Source organism: Oryctolagus cuniculus, chromosome X (assembly GCF_051225735.1).
Source record: "Oryctolagus cuniculus isolate XC-2025 breed Fujian yellow rabbit chromosome X, ASM5122573v1, whole genome shotgun sequence".
Lineage (NCBI taxonomy): Eukaryota > Metazoa > Chordata > Mammalia > Lagomorpha > Leporidae > Oryctolagus > Oryctolagus cuniculus.
This window is the reverse complement of record NC_142888.1, coordinates 82,347,403-82,368,190: the sequence shown is the minus strand read 5'-3', so window position 1 is coordinate 82,368,190 and position 20,788 is coordinate 82,347,403. Positions and strand designations below refer to the sequence as shown.

Genomic DNA, 20,788 nt, shown 5'->3' with positions numbered 1-20,788 from the left:
CAGGTTCTGTGGTAGGGTATATTTAATTGCCTATATTCAGTACCCAAGCTAGAGATGAAGGAGTAGGTGGAAGCAGATGACCTCAGGAGGCCTCTGCCATACATTTAATTTTACAAATTCTTCAGGGATGGGGACAGTGTGTTGAAATATAAAGGAACTTTTGGCCGGCACTGTGGCTCACTAGGCTAATCCTCCGCCTGCGGCGCCGGCACCCCGGGTTCTAGTCACAGTTGGGGTGCTGGATTCTGTCCTGGTTGCCCCTCTTCCAGGCCAGCTCTCTGCTGTGGCCCGGGAAGGCAGTGGAGGATGGCCCAAGTGCTTGGGCCCTGCACCCCATGGGAGACCAGGAGAAGCACCTGGCTCCTGCCTTCGGATCAGCGCAGTGTACCGGCTGCAGCACGCTGGCCGCAGCGGCCATTGAGGGGTGAACCAATGGAAAAGGAAGACCTTTCTCTCTCTCTCTCTCTCTCTCTCTCTCTCACTGTCTACTCTGCCTGTCAAAAAAAAAAAGTAAGAAATATAAAGGAACTTTTAACAACACTGAAATAAAGATTGTCCATTGACAGACATTTGAGCCCTAATAATGACAAATAGTACTACAAGAAGTCTTCCAGTCTTACAAAATGGACAGTCATTTCTTTTTAGAAAGTACTTTATTATCAAATAAAATATTTTATTGTTTGGGCTGTCAATACAAGCTTTTAGCATTTTTAACAAAATATTTGCTTGAGAAATACTAAGGCACAGACAAGGGGGAACTTCCTGCCAACAATAGCAAGCCAAATCTGAAGAGGAGTACAAAAGCATTTAACCAGAAAAATCAGCAATACTTTTTAAAAGGCACATTGTGAGAGTGCATGTGTTTGCAGGAAGGAATCAGGAGAGAGAAAATTAAGAAACTATTAGATGGTCTGTGCTCAGGACACACTTCTTTCACAATGAAGATACAGTTAAACAGATCCAAGTTCATGGCTAGAAATGGGGTATTGCTTCTCGGAGTAGTCCCAATGCATGCATCTGCTGGATTCTTACCATATCTGGCCCTTGGGAGCAGAGTCATCACAGTCTGTTCCTCCAAGTAGTCTCAGAAAAAACAGAGTTCCCAAACTTATTTCACTTCCCCAAGTTCACAGGCAATATAGTGTAATAGCTAAGAGAACAGACTGGAGCCAGACAGCCTGGATCCAAATCCTGGCTCTGCCCCTTCCTGCCTCTGTAACTTTGGGCAAACAAATTAATCTCTCTGTGCCTCAGTTTCTTTATTGCTGAAATGGAGACAATAATGGCTACTTCGCAGGGTTGTAATTATTACATACATTCATACATACAAAGTGTCTGGCACATGGTAATTGTCATGTAAGTACTAGCTATTGTTCCCTTACCCCTTACTTCCCCTTTCTGTCCACTTCTTTTTCTTCCTTCTCCTTAAGAATAACTTACATATGGGAAAAGCTCGGCTTAGGAGACTCCTGTAAGTGTGCTAGATGTTTAACAGAGCAGAGTTTGGATTAAATACACAAATAAACAAAGCCTAGAAAAGGGAAAATTTGTGCCTGCCCATAGAAAGGCAATCATTACATTTCTAAATCACCAGAAGCCAGGGACCTGGGGATAGAAAACAATGATTGCAGAGATTTCTTCAGGTCAAACCTCCTAATGTGGCTTAGATTCTCTCATAATTATGCTAGTCCTGCCTTTATTTCCATCTTTTAGAAAAGGAGTCTGCATCTTAATTAAAGCATGTTTTCTCTCTTGGCTAAAAAGGATAGATATCTGCTTCATTGGGAGACAGTGCAATTTACATAGCAATAAATCAGAGTGTTAAAATTCTCAGTACCTAAAGAAAGCAGGGTCCTATGCTAACATCTCCATGAATTGAAGATAAAAAGCAGAACAAAGAAGGGAAACTCAATGATCTAGCCATATATACCATCTGGTCAACCTGGGAATGAAAAGCAGTCAGTTTTAAGGTCCCTCTTTTCCCCCCAACAGCAGCATTTTGGCTTCCTGGCCTACCCAAAGTGGACTGAATTGCTTGGTAGGAGTGAGGGACAAGGATCTGGTTTTAACAGTTGAACCCACACAGAACATAGATGTAGTCATACTGGCCCATGCTTGAATCAACTGGACAATTATACAAGGGTACTTTAAACATTCATTTTGGTGCAAAAATTCTTTTGCATATATAGTCTTTCCATCAGATGCATTTTGATGTAGTGAAATAAACTTATCTTTTCATTTTCTTTTTGCACAAGTGGTATGAAGTATCCTGGTATCAACTGTCCACTTTTCTCAGGCTGTGGAAACTCTCTAAGTTCTTACAGTTATAATGTGGACAATATTCAAATATCATTCCCCAACCTGGCATTGCTCCTTTTTCTCATGTTCCTTTTCTGTCTGTTTACACTGTCAGCCAACCAAGCAGATTGATGTCTATAAATGTTGTAGTCTAAGCTCATGATGACTATTTTAATGTGAGTAATGGGCACATCCAATGATGTGTTTCCAGGCAGCCATGCCATTCCTTGAAGTAGTTAGAAAGAATAAGGCTGAAGGAAGAGTGGCTCTAACCACCCGTGCAGAAATAATTGCTCTGAAATGCTTCACTGGGAATTCTTTATTTTTATTGTAGAACCAGACTTATACACACACAAAAAGGGTCTCTAACTCCACAAATGGGATGGCACATTATTGACCCTGACAGGATATCCCAGATGGCCAATTAGGAATCATCACTATTAATTTGTTAAGCTCAATATGAAAGCCAATGTTGTCTCATCCACTGTATGAAAGACTTTCTATCTAGAAAGAAATTTTCTAGACATAAGAGGCATGCCAAGAAGAAAGAGATGACCTCAGAGGGGTTGGGGGAATCCTGTGGAGATGAATTCTGAGCACAAGAGATGGGCAGAGAACGAAAACAACCTGGAAAATTTCCATGAAGAGAAGAAGATTCCAATTGGGATTTAGAAGAGAAGAGGGAGACAAGAAAAGTACATTTCAGACGTGGTCCCATATTTATGAACATAAGCTATTCACTTTTGTAAAAGAATTGTTAATGGTGGTTAGATTATTATCTAACTTTGAAAAGATGAGAATATTTCAATAAAGTTTGAAATTTAGATGAGAGCATACTAAAAATTATTGAGCTTTTTAAATTTCACTTTATTGTGGTAAGAACATTTAAGATGAGATCTAGCCTCTTAACAAATTTCTTAAGTATATAATCCAGTATTGTTAAGTATAGGCACAATGTTGTACAGTAGATCTCCAGAATATATGCATCTTGGGGGAAGAAATGGGGAATATCTAATCAACAGGCATAAAATTTCAGTTATACAAGATGAATTTTTATTTTTCCAACTTTTTTATTTGAGAGGCAGAGGAAGAGACAGAGAAACACAGAGAAAGAGAGACAGTCCTTCCAATCACTGGTTCACTCTCTAAATGCCCACAATAGCTGGAGCTGGGCCAGGCCAAACCTGGGAGCCAGACACTCCATCTAGATCTCCCACATGGTAGCAGGAACCCAACTGCTTTAGCCATCACCTGCTTCTTTCTAGGATCTCCGCTAACAGAAAGTTGGAACAGGAAGCCAGAGCTGGGTATCCAACTACGTAACTCTGATATGGGATGCAGGTGTCATAACTAGCATCTTCAACTCTAATCCAAATAGTCATCCATGAATTTTTATTTTTAAAGTGATGTTTCTCGCGAACAAGGTTTCTTTCCTATCATCATGACCAAGAGATGTTAGTATTTCTGCAGAAAATGTGGACCAAAACAAAAACAACTTGAGACTGATTTGTGAAGATCTACATTTGGAATTGCTTGGTATTTTCCCATTTTCTTTGATTTCAAAAATTTTGAAAAATTTGCTTTGACTTTTATGATTAAAAATATGAAATACCTCACACACCACTTCCCTCAAGATCCCCAAATTCTAACAAAAATGACATCTGAAATGCAGATTTGCAGGGTTTTTGTTTGTTTTTGGTTAGGAAAATCAAGAGTCTTAGGGAAAGTGGCAGTTGTCTTGAACACTGACATATTACCTTGAAACTATTGCTTCCTTGAAGGAGTTAGCAAAAATATCCCAATTTGGGGCTGGCATTGTGGCACCATTTGCAATGCCAGCATCTCATATCAGAGGGCCAGTTTGAGTCCTCGCTACACAGTTGCTGATCTAGCTTCCCGCTAATGTGCCTGAAAAGGCAGCAGATGATGACAGAAGTGCTTGGGTCCCTGCCACCAATGTGGAAGATCTGGATGAAGTTCTTGCCTCCTGGCTTCAGCCTGGCCCAGCCCTAGCTGTTGCAGCCATTTGTGGGAGTGAACCAGTGGATGGAAAATCCTCTCTCTCCCCTTCTTTTTTTCTCTTTCTCCCTCACTCTGCCATTCAAACAAATATGTTTTTTTAAAAAAGTATCTCCATTTCATAAAAAGAGACATCAATTTTCTCAATGGGCTCATTCAAGATGTGTTGGATGAATGGGCTTGGGTTGAATGAGTCCAGTCATTCCTCCTGCTTTCCTAGCCAAACTTGTACTTGGAGCACTGTCAAGAAATTTTTGTGACTGTGGCCCATTTTGTTTTTTGTTAAAATTTGTTAAATTATTTTTAAATATTTATTTTTATTTATTTGAAAGGCGGAGTTAGTAAGGGAGTGACAGAGAGAGAGAGATCTTCCATCTGCTGAGTTGACCACCCAAATGGCCACAACACAACAGCTGGGGCTGGGATAGGACAAACCCAAGAGCCTGGAACTCTATCCAGGTCTCCCAAATGGGCGGCAGAGGCTCAAGCACTTGGGCCATTTTCCACTGTTTGTCCAGGAGCATTAGCAGGGAGCTGGATTGGAAGTGAAGCAGTCAGGAATTGAACCAGAGCCCATATGGGATGATGGCAGCATAGGCAGCTTAAAGCCCTCTGCACCACAGGCTGTACCCTGTCTTTGTTTTTAATAAATCCTTCAGTATTATATATGCTTAATACTATACTAGGGGAAATAGGGGCAAAATAAAAGATAGTGTTTGTGTTACAAAACTTCCCAGTTGAAAAGCCGAGACAAAATATTGAATAATACAAGAAAACACTGTTAAAAGCTGAACTCTATTGCTGTGGTTTGGGTGTGGTTGGTCCCTAACAAAATTCATGTTGAAATCTTACTGCAATATAGTGATATTGGGATGTGGGGCCTTTAAGAGGTAGTAGTGTCTTTTTCATGAGACTAGATTAGTTCTCATGGAAATGGATTCATTCTCATGAGACTGGATTGTTATGAAGTGGGTCAGCTCCTGGCCCCTTCCCTCTGTTCCATGTGTACCTGCTTCCCCTTTTACTTTCCTATCATGCATAGAGCAACATGAGACTGTCACCAGAGGCACAGCAGAAGCAGCTACTTGATCTTGAATTTGCAGCCTCCAGGACTTGAATTAAATATACCTCTTTATAAATTACCCAGTCTTGTTTATTTCATTAAGCAACACAAAACAGACAATGATGACACATCTATGAACCACACTAAGGCCTAAAGGTGGTCAAAGATGAAGGAGATCAATGAGGAGTAGAATGATTAGGCAAGACTACTTAGAAAAGTTCAACTGTAACTGGATCTTGAAAGATGAATGTAATCCTAATAGGTAGAATAGAGGAGGAAAACTATTCCAAGCTGTGGGGAGTAAGAAAGGTTTATTACAGGAGGGAAGGTGAGAAGGAACATAGCATGTTACAGGACAAAGTAGAGAAGAAGGTGTGTTGGTGTCAAAGGATTGAAGATGGGTAGGTTAAGGAAGAATCAGATTGCTACACAGAGGGCCTGAGTGTGTGTGTATGTGCATGTACGTGTGTGTGTGTGCACGCGTGTGTGCATGTCTGCATGTTATTAATTAATTAATTTGAGAGGGAGAGAGACAGAGACAGAGAGAAAAACAGCTCTCATCTGTTGGTCCATTCCCCAAATGCCCACAATAGCTCAGACTTGGCTTGGCTGAAACCAGGAGCCAGGAAGTCTAAGTCTCACGTGTGGGTGTCAGCAACCCAACTAATTGAGCATCAGTGCTGCGTCTCAGGTCAGTATTAGCAGGAAGCTGGAGACAGGAGGAGAGCCAAGCACTGAATCCAGGGCACTCTGATATGGACAAAGACATCTTAACTAGTGTCTTAACCACTATGCAAAACCAGAGGGCCTTTAAAAACAAGCTGAAGAATTTAGATTGCACAATGTGGTAAGAAATGGCAGACACTGACCTACATGATCAAGTAGCTCCTTAAGAAGGAAATTACTGAAGTATAAAAAGAGTAATGTAGAGGCTCCCACAGCATCAGTGTGTGTGACGGGAGTGATGTTTCTATCGTGGCATTAGAAGTTGGGGATCCCGAGAGTATAGGACTGTCAACAGTTACCTCCCTAACTTTTGAGCCCATCCTCCCTCACTCTGGATTGCGGAGACTGAAGAGGAATGTGGTGTGAGTTCAGACCAGAGAGACAGTCCTAGGAATCTTCCTTTACCTCCTCATCAGGCTGATCCTCTCAATTACTGGCTTTTATGACAATTTTCTTTTGTGGCATGTAGCATGGTTGAAATTACACATTTACTTGTACCATTAGATAGTAAATGACTGTCTTCCTCACTAAAACTCCATGAGGGATGATTTAATGTCTGTTTCTATTCACCACTGCATCTCCAGCACTGGCATTGCCAGGGATTTAGTAGTTGCTTTACAAATGTCTGCTGAATTAAATGAGATAGGTATCTATACTTGGGCCTCTTCAGGCCTAGAAATAGAGAGAAGGGTTAAATTAGTTGATCCCTGTGGTCAGAGTGGGTAAATTGGAGCCTTGATCAATAAAGATGAGCAGTGTCATTACTCTCTCAGAGCTATTGGCTTCTGCCAATATGCACTGTATATCTCTTCCCCCCCACCCTTACTCCTGTGCACTAAGACAAGTCACTTGTCACACTCCCATGAATGGTTCCAACAGATAGTGTAGGGATTAAGAACTTGGGACTCCCACCAGACTTACTAGGTTCAAATTCTAGCTCTGTCACTTACTAGTATGTGTCCTTGGGCACATCACTTCTCTGCCTCAGTTTCCTCATCTGTAGAATGGGGATAAAATAGTTTCTACTGCTGCTGTAAGGATCAAATGAGTTGCTCTATTCACAAGTTCTTAGAACACTTCCTGGAATGTACTAAGTGCTACATACATACACTGTTTACCAAATGCATATTTGGCTTTCAATATGGTCCATAGGCTATCCCAAATACCAAAGGTCCAAGCACATAGCCTTCCCTTTTGCTTGGCAAGATAGGCAGAAGACAGGAAAGAGACGTGATAAATGGTAGAGGGAACCTGGGTATGGGTTTGGGTTTGAGGCCTGCCTGCCCAGAATGTGGCATGGGGGTAGCAAAATCTCTAAAGAGTTATTTTTCTTCTGATAAAGTTTCCTTTGAGGTTCCAGGGCCTGTTGGAGCTCTGCTTCCAGTCCAGATGAGGTTTGCTGAAGTGCCAGCAATGACACGCCCCCCTGCCAACATTCCTGACTGTCCTAGCCTCATGGACAAGTCTAACCAACTGAGGCTGGGGCTGAGAGTCAATCCACATCTAGGATTGCTGCCCGGCCCAAGAAGAGGGCACAAATTAACATTTCAATGAGGCCTTTTATAGGGAGGTCTGCAAAGTTCAGCACTCAAAGGTTATTTCTTCTTCAGTATTTGGCCCCCAGTTAGGGTGGCCAGCATAGGAGAGAAGTGTCTGGGTTCCCTGCTAGATGAGTAATGTGCTTACACAACATACCTCTTTGTAAAAACATCATTTCAACAGACAAAAATATCTAGGTGCTTCAGAAATGAGGACTTCAAAAGAGTTTCAACCACATCATATACAACTGAAAGATGTAAAGAAATTGGAGGCCCAGAAAAAACAACAATTTTTATAAAAGTGTGGGATTTAGTCTTTATAAGCAAAGATGAAAGAAAATGGTGTGTTTAGGCTAGAGAAGAGATGGCAAGGAAAGAACTTAAGGAATCATCAAGTATATGAGGGAACAATACATGATCAGTAATAACGAGCTTTTATCTGTTGCTTCTGAGGCCATAATAAAAGGAAAGTCATTTAAATTGTGACAAGAGAACTGGAGAGAAGATAGTCCCAGGATCTGTTACTACAAGAAAGACTAGAAATAAAGATCTGTCTATGAAGATGAAATAAGTAAAAAGGCAAAGCTACTGGAGATAGAGGAGAAGGTTCAATTCTATTTAACTCTAGAAGAATAAATATAGCAATTATTACATAGAATATAACTATTATAATTTATTAAGCAATTTTAGGCCATCTCCTAGCACTTTTATGCCATCTCAGTTCATCTTCACAGCCATTCCATGTGTTGTAACCTCCATTTTTACAGCTGAGGAAACCATGGTTCTGAATGAGTTAAGTAGCATGGCCAAGGTAAGTGCACTAACAGGTAGTAGCCCAACCATAGAAATCTATGTCCTCTGGTTTCAGGAACTATATCCTCTAATTGCATTTCCTCTCAGATGCAGTAATATATCATTTTGCAGTTTCCTTTCCTTTATCAATTGTTCTTCAGTTCAGATTTTACAAATCTTTTTGCCCAAGCAAAATAATCTCAGCTTAACAACTGCATTATAGCAACCACTTGGTTATATTAGCAGTCACAGGTGGATCTCTGCTCAGCAAGGACTTTCTTTCCTTTGGGGAAGACTCAAAATAGATAAGGGGATAGATAAGAAAAAAGGTGAGGGATAAAGTGTCTGTCTTTCCTAGACATGGAATCTAATAGCTGTAGTATAAAACAAACATATGAGGAGCCTTCAAAAAGCTGGTGCAATGATGAAATTAAAAGATAAATTTGTTAAATTCATGCATGGTGTTTTCATAATATGCATTTTCCGTGAACTTTTTGAAGTACTCTTATGTGTGCTCATACTGTGAGAAACAGGTTTGGAAAGTCCCAGGGCCTTGTTGAAGCATAAATCAAATTAGGTTGTAACTGAATCCATATTGACTCTGGAGGGCTGGTACAAATAATTTATTAAAAGAGATGAGCATATACTGGTAGTCAGAAGAAGGTCATTCCTTCTAAAGAGAAATATTAATGATACTTTCCTGCTGTGGGATAGGGAGGGAAAAAAAACCTAGGACTCAGGAATGACACCAAATTACCTCCCAAAAAACAACCTAGGACTCAGAAATGACACCAAATCATTTCCTACTGACCACGAAGCAATGAACAGTTGAAACTATAGTCTATCAGTAATTCAGGGGAATAACACAGCAATCTTATCCCATTTTAATAGCATTGAATTCCAATCATGCCTGTCTAGTAATCTTTGAATGAGCACCTATTCTGTGCCGACTGTAGTGGAGAAAATGAAGATGAACCAGAAAGAATCTCCACCTTAAGACTTTTACACAGTGATATAGCTGTTCAGATACTGGCACAAATAATAAAAGACAAAAGGTAACAAGGTGATAAGTAGTATTGGAGAAGCACAAATTAATTACTGATTATTCCTAGAGAAGAGGTAGGTTTATGCTTAGGCTGACCTTTGAAAGATAAGTAGGATTTAGGAGAGTAGGGGTAATTAGAGATGGATGTGGGCAGGTGACAAAGAGAGAAAGATCTTCCAGCTGGTAGTTATCAAAATGTGACCCAAGGATGAGCTACATGAGGGGGCTGCATTTGAGCTAGGCCTTCAAGGACTACCAGAACTTCCACTGGCAAGGATGGAGGAAAATGACTTTCCAGAAAGAGGCAATATTCACTTCTCCCACCTTTATTGTACAAGTGAAGATGTTATTTAGGCAACCATTTTGTCATCTTTTCCTCCCAGCTCTTTATCATAAAATGGCTGCCATTCATTCACCACACACTTGGTTGCCACAGGGTCAGAACTGGTTGCTCCAAACATTCAGAGAGTAAAATTGGTTACTTTTCTATTAGTTTGTTTAGGTATCAGACTTTTAATAGGCAGTTTAAGTGCATCAAACTCAGATACAAAAACCATCCTTCCAGGGTATTCTCAAGTCATCGACTTGGTCATGGAATGGTTTCTCAAAGTGGTGATCCATAGACCATCATTTTGCATCAGTACGCACAATGGGATCTGTTTAATGGGCCCACATCAAGACTCATAAATCAGAATCTTTGCAGGTTGTGGCCCAGAAATTTGAGTTTCAACAAATTCTCTAGGTGATTCTGCAGCACATTAAAGTTTGAGAAACCCTGAGGGGAGGGGCAGAAAGCAAAGGTACAAAGGTTCGAGAATACAGGAACAATGTGAGTGGAACCTAAGGTAGAAGAATGGAAGAACACAAGCCTCTGAGGTGAATTGAGAAAGACCATGCAAGGCCTTCCCTGTCAACATCAGGGCCTTAACATATATTGTGGTAGCAACAGGAAGGCATCACTTTCAGGAGCAGAGTGTCATGGTTAAGATCCTGGACTCTAGAGCTAGACTGCCAGGAATCAAATCTTAGCTTCTTCTTGGGGGCTGGCGCTGTGGCATAGCAGGTAAAGCCACCACCTTCAGTGCCGGCATCTCATATGGGTGCCAGCCAGTTCGAGTCCTGGCTGCTCCACTTCCCCTCCAGCTCTCTGCTATGGCCTGGGAAAGCAGTACAAGATGGCCCAAGTCCTTGGGCCTCTGCATTCATGTGGGAGACCTGGAAGAAGCTCCTGGCTCCTGGCTTCAGATCGGTGCAGCTCCAACCATTTGGAGAGTGAATGAGCAGATGGAAGACCTCTCTTTCTCTGCTGCTCTGTAACTCTGCCTTTCAAACAAATAAATAAATAAATCTTTTTTAAAAAAATCTTAGCTCCTCATATCACTAGCTAGCTGATCCAGGACAAAGTTCTTAACCTCTTTCTTCCTCAGCTTCCTTATGCATAATATGGGGATAATACTACTATTCACTAAATAACATTGTTATGAGATCAAATTAGTTCACGTATGTAAAGTTCTTATAAGTGGGACTAGTATATAGTAAGTATGCTTACACAAAGTCTTCTGAACAGGGGTGTAGCAAGGTTACATTTCCCTTTTTTGGAAGAGTAAGATAGCAGTAATATCTAAGAGTCACTTAACTGTCCCCAACCAGAAAATCCTGTAAGCTTTCCCTCTCACTCAGTGTGGGTTTCAACCTTGTCTGCACATTGGAATCATCTCCCCCTCCTGGCTTAGGTATAAATCCACCAAGATTAATTCCAATATACAACCATGGTTGAGAACCAATACTCTAAATATAGGTCAAATTTGTCTACTTGTCTTTATGGAGTGCTCATTACATGCAAGGAATTCAGTTAGGTTCTTTTCTTGAGTTGTATCATTTAAACCTCATAACCATGTTGAAAGTAGGTGCTAACACTATCCTCACTTTAAGAACTGTTAGCAAGATTAAGTAAGGTCAGTCAGCCAGATAGGAGCAGAGTTGGGATTAGAACTTTGACAGTTTGGCCCCCAGAGGCTCTACTCTAAACCTCTGCTGTACACTGTGTCCTTGGTCCCAGCATTCACCTTCTCACACTAAAGAGGTTGCTTCATTATCCTTCTTCCTGGTCACTCCCACGTGCATTGCTGCCTCCCGGCAATTTAGTCTAGTCACAACAGCCAGTGAGACCCTTTAATACTTCAATTTGATGAAGCTATGCTCTTGTCTACAACCTTCTAATGGCTTCCCAATGCACTAAAAACTGGAATCCAAACATCTTCCAATGGCCTTCAATGCCCTGCATGGTCTAACTCCTGTTGACTGCTCTATCATCATCTTGTGTCAGTTTGAACCATAATATTCCAGCCATGCTAGTTCTTAGCTTCTTGGGATGCTCCAGGCTCTTCTCTGCTGGGAGACTTTGAATTTTCTTTTCTCTAGGCCTGAATGCTATTCTCAACACTCTTTTGCATAGATGGTTCCTTTTCATCATTTGGGTCTGAGTTTACATATCACCTCGTCAGAGAGGCCTTCCTGACCATCCAACCTGAAAAATCCTCTTGCTTTCTATTCCAGTCCTTTGTTATTACATTCCTAGTCCTAGCGTTGTTTGCATTTACCTATTATTTGTCTCCTCTGCTAAAATGTGAATTCTATCTGGGCAAAGGACATATCTTTTCTGCTATGGACACCGTTTTTGGTTGAGTAGGTTAGATATTGCACAGAGATGCCACAGCTAAAGAGATATATTCACAAGGATGTTTCTGGAAAATGTTAGCAAGCCATCCTAAGTAATGGAATCCTTTATGCAGTTCTTAAAAAGTTGCCATATGGTCTATATTTACCAATTCATACCCCATTTATATCACATGGTTGAACATGCAGAAGATGCTTAATAATATTAGGATACTCCAGTGGGAAATCAGAAAATGGGAGGAATATAGAATAGTGCTGATAGATTGAGTAATTTGAGAAGAGGCAACGAAAAGGAAGAATTAAATGTGATTAGGTTTGATCCTAGGAACCTAAAGGGGGAAAACAGCACTGTTACATTAAAAAAACAAGTGGAATCCAAAGATAAAAGACTAGTTGGAGAAGAAGATTCTATTTTGGATATAACTTGGGAAGATGATGTCTTCCATTTTGCTTTTATTGAGTTTGTCACCATTTTATTGTGGGATTTAAAAAATATGGCTAAATTTAGCCTGTACTCCTTCAAAATGGCCACATCAATGCTTTGCAGGATCCAATCTTCCTTTTATGGCTGTGCATGGAAATGGTCTGTGTTTTACGATACAATAATTTAGGGGCAACACTGCAAGGGATTAAGGAAGGAGAGATAAAGATATTCACTTTCACATTAGCTGACTCTTACCCATCCCTGCTGTTGTACTCCAGCACAGTTTCTTTCATGTAAGGTCCTTAAAAAATCAATCTGCTAATTGTTTTCTTTTTCCATTTTGTGAATGACTGTACCCCAAATACGAAGGTTACCACAGAAAATCCTCTTTCTCTAGGACACTAGACAGGTATTTTCCTCTCTTTTTAAGTTTTACTACTCAGGATGGTAGCACTCCGGATCTTGGGATACAGGACACTTACCTCTGCACACCCGGCAGCAAGAATCTGGAACAGAGACTGGGAATGCACAGGTTAGTTTGGGGCAAGTCTTGAGACCACAATATACATTCCCCTCCTGCCAAGGAGAAACAAAATTAAGATCAGAAGGATCTGGGATAAGTGTAAAAGCTTGCTCAGTACCAAGGATAAAGTAGGGCTTGAAACATAGTGCATCCTTCTAAATTTTTCTTTCATAGTTGGTTCTATATACTTCTTAAATTTTATTACACGTTGCTTATTTTTCTATTTACAATTTCTCAATGTCAGAGATTAAGTCACATAAAGGCGAGCAATCCTAGTTGGACACCCTGCTCTAAGGCGGTACAGACTAGTACATGAGGCTGCCAGGGCCTCCAAACTACCAGATTCAGCCTCACTCCTCTATGTTCATGCATTCCTCGGCCCTCATCATGCCCCAGTTGGATGCTGGGTATTTAAGGGAATGAATATGTGTGCCATAGCTACCATTTGTAACATTCTCTGGAGTCTCCCTTCCAAGTCAGAGACAAGCTCTCTAGGGTAATGCAAAACCATACCAGATGCTCTGAATTTCACAGCTCAGTCTAGCACACGGGAGAGGATACTATTTACTTGTGGTTACATCTATCTTTGCGAATAATCTGCATTTCCTACAATTCTATCTTCCAAAAATTATTCTTTAAGCTTTGCTCTGAGTTCTCAGAAGCATTTCCCTCTGGAGCTAGAAGAGTTTCTGAAAGGCTATTAGGAAAACTGGGCCACAACCAAATGCCCACAAATACCGAGATACTATATTTCTACTGAGAACTCCAAAGGGAAGGGATTCTGTAAATTCTCCCTGGCAATCCAGGGTTTAATGCCCCTTACAAGCAGAATAGTTGATTCTACATCTAACCTCATTCTTCCATACTTCAGCTTAACATTCATTTTACTCCACTTTCTAGATCTCATATTCTCTGGACTCTACAATTAGGTAAAGATATAATTGTTGTGCTTTACTCATGATCAAGCATCTATAAAGAGTTTTCTCATTCCATGATATGAGAAATCAATTAATTAGTCAAACTTCATAGATAGGAACCAACAGACATTCCATTTTCTTGTGAATTAGATTGAGTGGCCCTAGAGGTGAGAGTGACTTTTCCACTCACAGTACTCCCAAGACTTCAGAGAAGTTTGAGTCCTTCAATGAAGGCTTAGGTGGTGTAATTACTATAAAAAGGAGTGCAGATCATGACAAATGGCTCATCTTTGCCCACTTAAAGAGTCCTACAGCTTTAAGACTAAGATATGATGGGTCTGATATCTTCGACAGAGTTATTCAGGGTTGACAATCAGGGGGTTTAACTTGGCAGCAATGCTTATGGAACTCATCTTTCATTCAAACACCTTATAGCATAGGCTCAATCAAAAACTACACATACAGAGGGACCTCTCATATTTGGGTAGGGTCTTGGAGGGACATTAAATTGCAGGGTCTTACCGAACAGCTGCATTGGGTGCATTGATTAGGTTGCCGGTTCTGAAAGAGCCCTTCAGCCACGAATAGCTCTCCATGTTGGTAAGTGGTACCATTGTACTCACACGACTTGCTGGTCACCTTATTGTTCACAGAGGGCAAAGAGTCTTCTGGAACAAAGTGGAGAAAAAGCACAATAGACTATTGGCATAATTGTAAAGGATTTCATAAATCCCAACAGCAGATGGGGCTGTGTTACACAGAGGGAGTTAAAAGACAGTCCTTCTCCAGTGGCTCACGATTTTAGATACTATTAAGGCAGCCAGATAAGAACAGCAGCTGACATCACCGTCCATTCATTCTTTCATATTTTGAGCATTTCTTGAGCACCCACTGTGTGTCAGGCACTGCAGTAAGCATTAGCGAGAGATCAGAGAACAAGAACAAGGCCCCAGGTTTGATGGAGGTAATAATATAGATGATTTAAGATATTAACGTGCCTGAAAGGGGGGATTTTCATGCTATCTCTATTTAATCCTTTGCCTCTGTCTCTTCAGAAGAGGAAGCATCTATTACAACTACCCTCAAAACAATACCCCCTACTATGTTTTATATCATTGGCCATGTCCGTGTATATTTGTTCTAGCCTCCGTAGTTTATGTTTATTTCTCATCCCTCTTCCATTGTACCCTCCCCCCCCCCACACCTACTGAAGTGCTATCTGATGAGAGTTCAGCTCACATGCCCTTTCCTCCATGAATCTTTCCCTAACGACTCCAGCCCATGTTCTGGACCTGTCAAGGTATGTGCTGTGGAAAGCACAGAATTTGACACTTGAATATTATTGGACTTCGTATTTGTGAATCATGGTAACCTATAAATCCCTTTACAAACTGAGTTCACATACGCTATTACAATGAAGCCTCATAACAAACCTGTGAATCAGGTAGGATTGATTATACCTTTATTTTTCATTTGAAGGAACTAAGTCACTGAAGTTAAGTGACTTACAAACTGAAGTCACAAAGCTAATGAGTGGTGAGAAAGGGAATCAGAATCTGGTCTTCTGGTCCTAACTTTCACCTTCTTTCAATTGACCTATATATGTATGAATTGGTATATATTGCTTTTTGAGAACTAGAACTCTTACATATCTCTTTACTCCGTGCAGTCTAACACAGAGTTGCCATGTAGTCAACAGTCAATGCACTCAGTGAGTGACTCTAGGTGAATGGTCTCTAGAAGTCTGTTCACTGGGCTTCATTAAAGCCTATGCTGCATGTGTATGTGCATATGCACACATATGGACAGACAAAGCTCAAACAACAATAAATAAGTACCTAAATTAAACTGATCATCAATGCATGAATTATAGATACAAACAGAGTTCAGGAAATGTCTGCCATGGGACAGTTGAAGAAGAGAAATCATGGGAGTTGTGTGTTTCATGAGGAAGGACTTAGAAAGTTGATAGTTTCTCTCAGTCAAAACTGAAATAAATGAGTCCATTTTATGTTAGATAAGTTATACTTCAATATAGAGCCTCACGATGTGATAAAATGATAAAGGCTAATTATAATAATACTCATAATGATAATAACAGTAGCTAATGTTTACTGAACCCCAACTGTATGATAGGCACAATGGTTAAGTGCTTTTACATACATAATCTCATTGGCTCTTATTAATAACATTCTTATACATACCTTATGATTATGTCCACTTTGCAGATGAAGGAACTAAGATTTAAGGAACTAATGACTTCCCAAAGTCATTCTACTTCTAAGTAGTAGCAATAGGATATGAATTGATGTCTGCCTGATTCTAGAATCTTCTTTCCTAGCCACTATCTAGAAGGATACCAACTACTTCAAATTTGTAACAAAGAAAGGACCATTTAATTTGAACCAAAAATCCAAGAACCACTGAAATATGAAGGTGTGCTATACATCTAGACTGTTGTAGTCTAAAATACCCAGAAAATAGACACTGCAGATTCTATGGTTTCAATTATTTGGGTAACAAACTCAATTCCACACTCTGTTATATAATTTGATCTAGCTTCAATTTCTTGTTTTAAAAAGATTTATTTGAAAGGCCGAGAAATAGAAGGGAGAGACAGAGAGATAAAGAGATCTTCCATCTACTGGTTCATTCTAAAAATGGCTGCAGTATCCAGACCAGGAACTCCAACCTGGTCTCCCATATGGGTGGCAGGAACCCAAGGACTTGGGCCATCTTCTGCTGCCCTCCCAGATTGTGCATTATCAGGAAGTTGGATCAGAAGTGTAGTAGATGGGAGTTGAACTGGCATTCCAATATGGGATGCAGTGTTACAAGAGGCAGCTTAACCCATTGTACCACAATACCAACCCTAGCCTCAATTTCTAAATAACTCATTCCTTGGGTAGTAACTACTTGTTGATGATCTTTTACTGCATATAAAGAACATTATTTGATTTTGCCTTAAAAAAAGAAGTCTTAGCTCAAAAAAAAAAAATAGTTTAACTCATGCTAACTGACACTCTGTCTAGAGTCCCTGCCTCTTGCCCACAAGGGAATACAACCACACAGCTGCAGCTGGCAGAAATGAGTGAAAGCCATCAGAGAAAGAATAGGAGTAGCGCCATTTGCCCCCTGGGCTCTAATAACTCCAAATCTCAGCATTTTGTAGTAGAGGAAAACTACAATGACCTACAAAATAATAGTTGTCATGACTTTTACATGAGCTGGCAGAACTTTGGAATACCAAAAAAAAAAAAAAAGTCTGGAATTATTTTGCCTCCAAAGAATGTGGGTTGATTTTTAGACCATGCCTTTCACTAAGGTATCGATGGCAAGGCAACTGCAGGGTGAGGTTTTCTAGTGGAAGCATGAACTTGACAGCGTTCCTTGCACTAGTCTTCTGAGTAACACTGCGTTAGAATCTACTAATCCACTCAACAGAAGATGGGGGAAAAGCAAAAGACAGGAAGACAAAACAGAATCAAAGGAAAAGAAAATAATTACAGTCATGCTTAAGACTAGTTTTATGCAATGGAATTATTTCAACAACTCATTTACTTTTACTTTATTCTTCCAACATCCTTGATAATGTACAGAGGAGAATAGTGAAAATTAGGTGATTGATACCCCCAAAGATTTGACCCCCAAACGATATGACTCATGTCACATAGTTGCTTCATAGGAGAGCCACTTCAGAAATATGAGATGATTTTCCTGCCTTTAAGTTTGTGGTCTTGAATTTTCAAAGAGTGGGTGTTAAAATTTCAAGGAAGGACCACTGAGTCATAATCTCAGCTTGAATCCCAACCCTCATAACTTTACACAAGCCACTTAACCTCTTTGGTTCTCGTTACTTGTTTTTTTTATTTATTTATTTTACTTGAAAGTCACAGTTACACACAGAGAGAGAAGGAGAGAGAGAGAGAGAGAGAGAGAGAAAGAAAGAGAGGCCCTCCATCCGCTGGTGCACTCCCCAGATGGTCACAACTGCTGTAGCTGCACCAATCCGAAGCCAGGAGCCAGGAGCTTCCTCCAGGTCTCCCACATGGGTGCAGGGGCCCAAGAAATGGGGCCATCCTCCACTGCTTTCCCAGGCCACAGCAGAGAGCTGTATAGGAAGTGGAGCAGCCGGGTCTCGAACGGGCACCCATATGGGATGCTGGCACTGCAGGCGGCAGCTCTACCCGCTATGCCACGCGCCTACCCCTCGTTATTTTTTTAAATCTAAGAATTGTATATGGGACTCATGTCTCCCTTTGCGTCTTTAGAAGGCCAACGTAGCATGCTTCCTTACCAGAGAAGCAAGAAAAGTCACCTCAGAGTCTATCCTTTCCCATCCCAGATTTTCCAAGGTGACTGGGCTTCTAACCAACTCTCCTTGAAACACAGTCAGTGTGTTGCTGGCCAAAAACTGGCAGAAAATCAGTCTAAAGCCAAGTTGGCTCAAGGGTCCCTCAGGAGAATGGTGCAATACAAATGGCCAGCTTGCACGGCTCTAACCTCTCCCTTACTGCACTACGAAGAGGAGTGGAGGAAGTACTTGTCAAGTAAGCAGATAAGCACAAAGCCATCTGACTATGATGTGTTCAGAGAGAAGCAGTCTCTCTATCTCATGGGAAGAATGGTCTTTGTGAAAAATATGTGTTTATTTGAGAGGCATGGGGCAGAGGAGGGAGAGGAAAAGGGAGAGGGAGAGGGAAAGGTAGATGGGGAGAGAGAAACCTCCAGTTCTCTGGTTCATTTTCCAAATGGCTGCAACAACCAAGGCTGGGCCAGGCTGTAGCTGAGAGCCTGGAACTCAATCTGGGTCTCCTAAATGGGTGGCAGGGAGCCAAGTACCTGAACCATCACCTGCTTCCCAAGGTGTGCACTGGAAGGAAGCTGGAATTGGGAGTGGAGCCACGACTCTAACTGAGGTACTTCATTATGGAATACGAGTGTCCCAAGTAGCATCTGAACCAGTGTGTCCAGTGTTCACCCTGAGAAATGTCTTACATGTAAGCAGAACTATGATTTCTAGAGCACTCAGAAAATACCTCCCTACGCTAAATATCTCTTCCCATCGTTTTTTTCATGGATGCCTAAAATACCACCATTTGAGGTCCACTGAACTAAATAGTTGCCTTTTTTGTAATCAGATTTTGCAGTCCCAAGACTCCTGTCACTCACTGACATCTTAGTCTGATAACTTTGCCACAACATTTTTCCCCCTTCATAGTTCCTAGTAAGTTTCACCATGAAGTGTGTGGTCCTACACTCCTTCTTTTAGTAAGCCATTCTCTCCCCTCCTGGCACTACACTCCTTCCCATTCTCTGGAACCTGAAGTCTTCACACTGGTTCCTCTCGTCACCACCCTCCCACACCCTCAAATTTCCATTCTCATATTGAGACAGTTCTTGGACAATCAGAAAGGCAGCTTGTATATCGGAGACAAATCAGCTCTCAGAATTATCAGAAAAATGCAAACTTCCCCAGAGCTTCCAGGGATCAGTTGCTCATCAACTCCATGTAAAGCCATCCCTTCTTTGCCGTTATCACTGTTCTGCTTCCTACTTCACTGTATGGCCGAGTCTGATTCTGAAACTTCTCTGGTTCTTGTTCATTCTACAGATATAGCAGCAACACTTCTGCAGGGAAGTGGAAGCAGGAAACACAGGTGAAGGTAATGACTTGAAAGAAGACAGAGGCATGCATACACATGTAAAATAAAACATAGTCAAAAGGGCTCTATCTCAGAAAAATGAATACAAGGGAGGAGAAAATGGGAGAAGAGACTGGGCTAATGTGCTATTTGCACATAGCATGCTGCTTGCCATCTGTGACTCAGAAGGTGGGCCCTCACCACACACCAAATCTACTGGCACCCTGATCTTGGACCTCCCAGACTCCAAAATCATGAGAAGTTAACTATGGTCTACCCAGTTTATGGTATATTGTTATAGTAGCCCAAACAAGCCAAAACACCAGCTTTGGCATGTCTCTGCTCTGTAATCTTGGGAAGGCTATTCAGTCTTTCTGCACCTCAGTTTCCCCCACCTTCAAAAAGAGTGCACCTTACATGGCTGTGAGGTTCAGAGATAATTTACAGGTATGTTATTCAGAATAGAAGGTAGATGATGGTGGTCTAGAAAGAAGGCAGAGAAGAAAGCAGTGAATGTGGAGAACATGAATGGATTTGCCCAGGCCCCAGGGATGACTGGGCAATTCAACAGAAGGCAGTTGTTCTGTATTTTGCTTGTGGTAAGTGCTGTGGGGATAGGGGTTAAGGCACTGTTGTTTCTCTCTTGTTTCCTTCTTCACTCAACACATATGGATGACATTGCCTACACCTGGCACTAAAAGGGTCCTGACCATACCTTGACAATACTTGACACTATGCTGTATTAAAGCTACAGGGAAATAAAACCTTTTCCTGATTTCAAGGAGAATGTTACTCTCACAGGAGAAACAGGAACAAACAGCAATGTTAAATGATAATGTTTTTCAACAATATATAAAAGTTCATAATGAAAAAGAAGCCATATTATCACAAATTGCCAAACAATGTAAGGAAGCATCAATTGTATAAATCAGTATTCATGTGACGTGTTAGAAAATATTCCTAGCTGAAAGAGTTATTAAGCACTAAAATCACAAGCCAACCAGCCATGTGCAGCAGTCATTGTCCAACTATATTCTGTGTTAAGATTCTTCCAAGTGGGGCTGGCACTGTTGCGTAGCAGGTAAGACCACTGCCTGAAGTGCTGGCATCCCATATGGATGC

General features: G+C 41.0%; 1 protein-coding gene across 8 annotated transcripts in view; it reads right to left on the bottom strand.

The window, feature by feature from the left end:
- Positions 1–20,788, bottom strand: part of CHRDL1 (chordin like 1) — a 122,776-nt gene that overhangs the window by 31,489 nt on the left and 70,499 nt on the right. For 4 of the 8 annotated variants that reach the window (XM_017349994.4, XM_070066553.2, XM_070066556.2 and 1 more), the window contains exons 5-6: positions 14,544–14,689; positions 13,064–13,157 (exon numbers count right to left, since the gene is read on the bottom strand). In XM_017349994.4, the coding sequence (XP_017205483.2) occupies positions 13,064–13,157; positions 14,544–14,689 (240 nt within the window). The remainder of the gene's footprint in view (positions 1–13,063; positions 13,158–14,543; positions 14,690–20,788) is intronic. The other 4 variants (XM_070066552.2, XM_070066554.2, XM_070066557.2 and 1 more) reach the window with 1 other exon arrangement.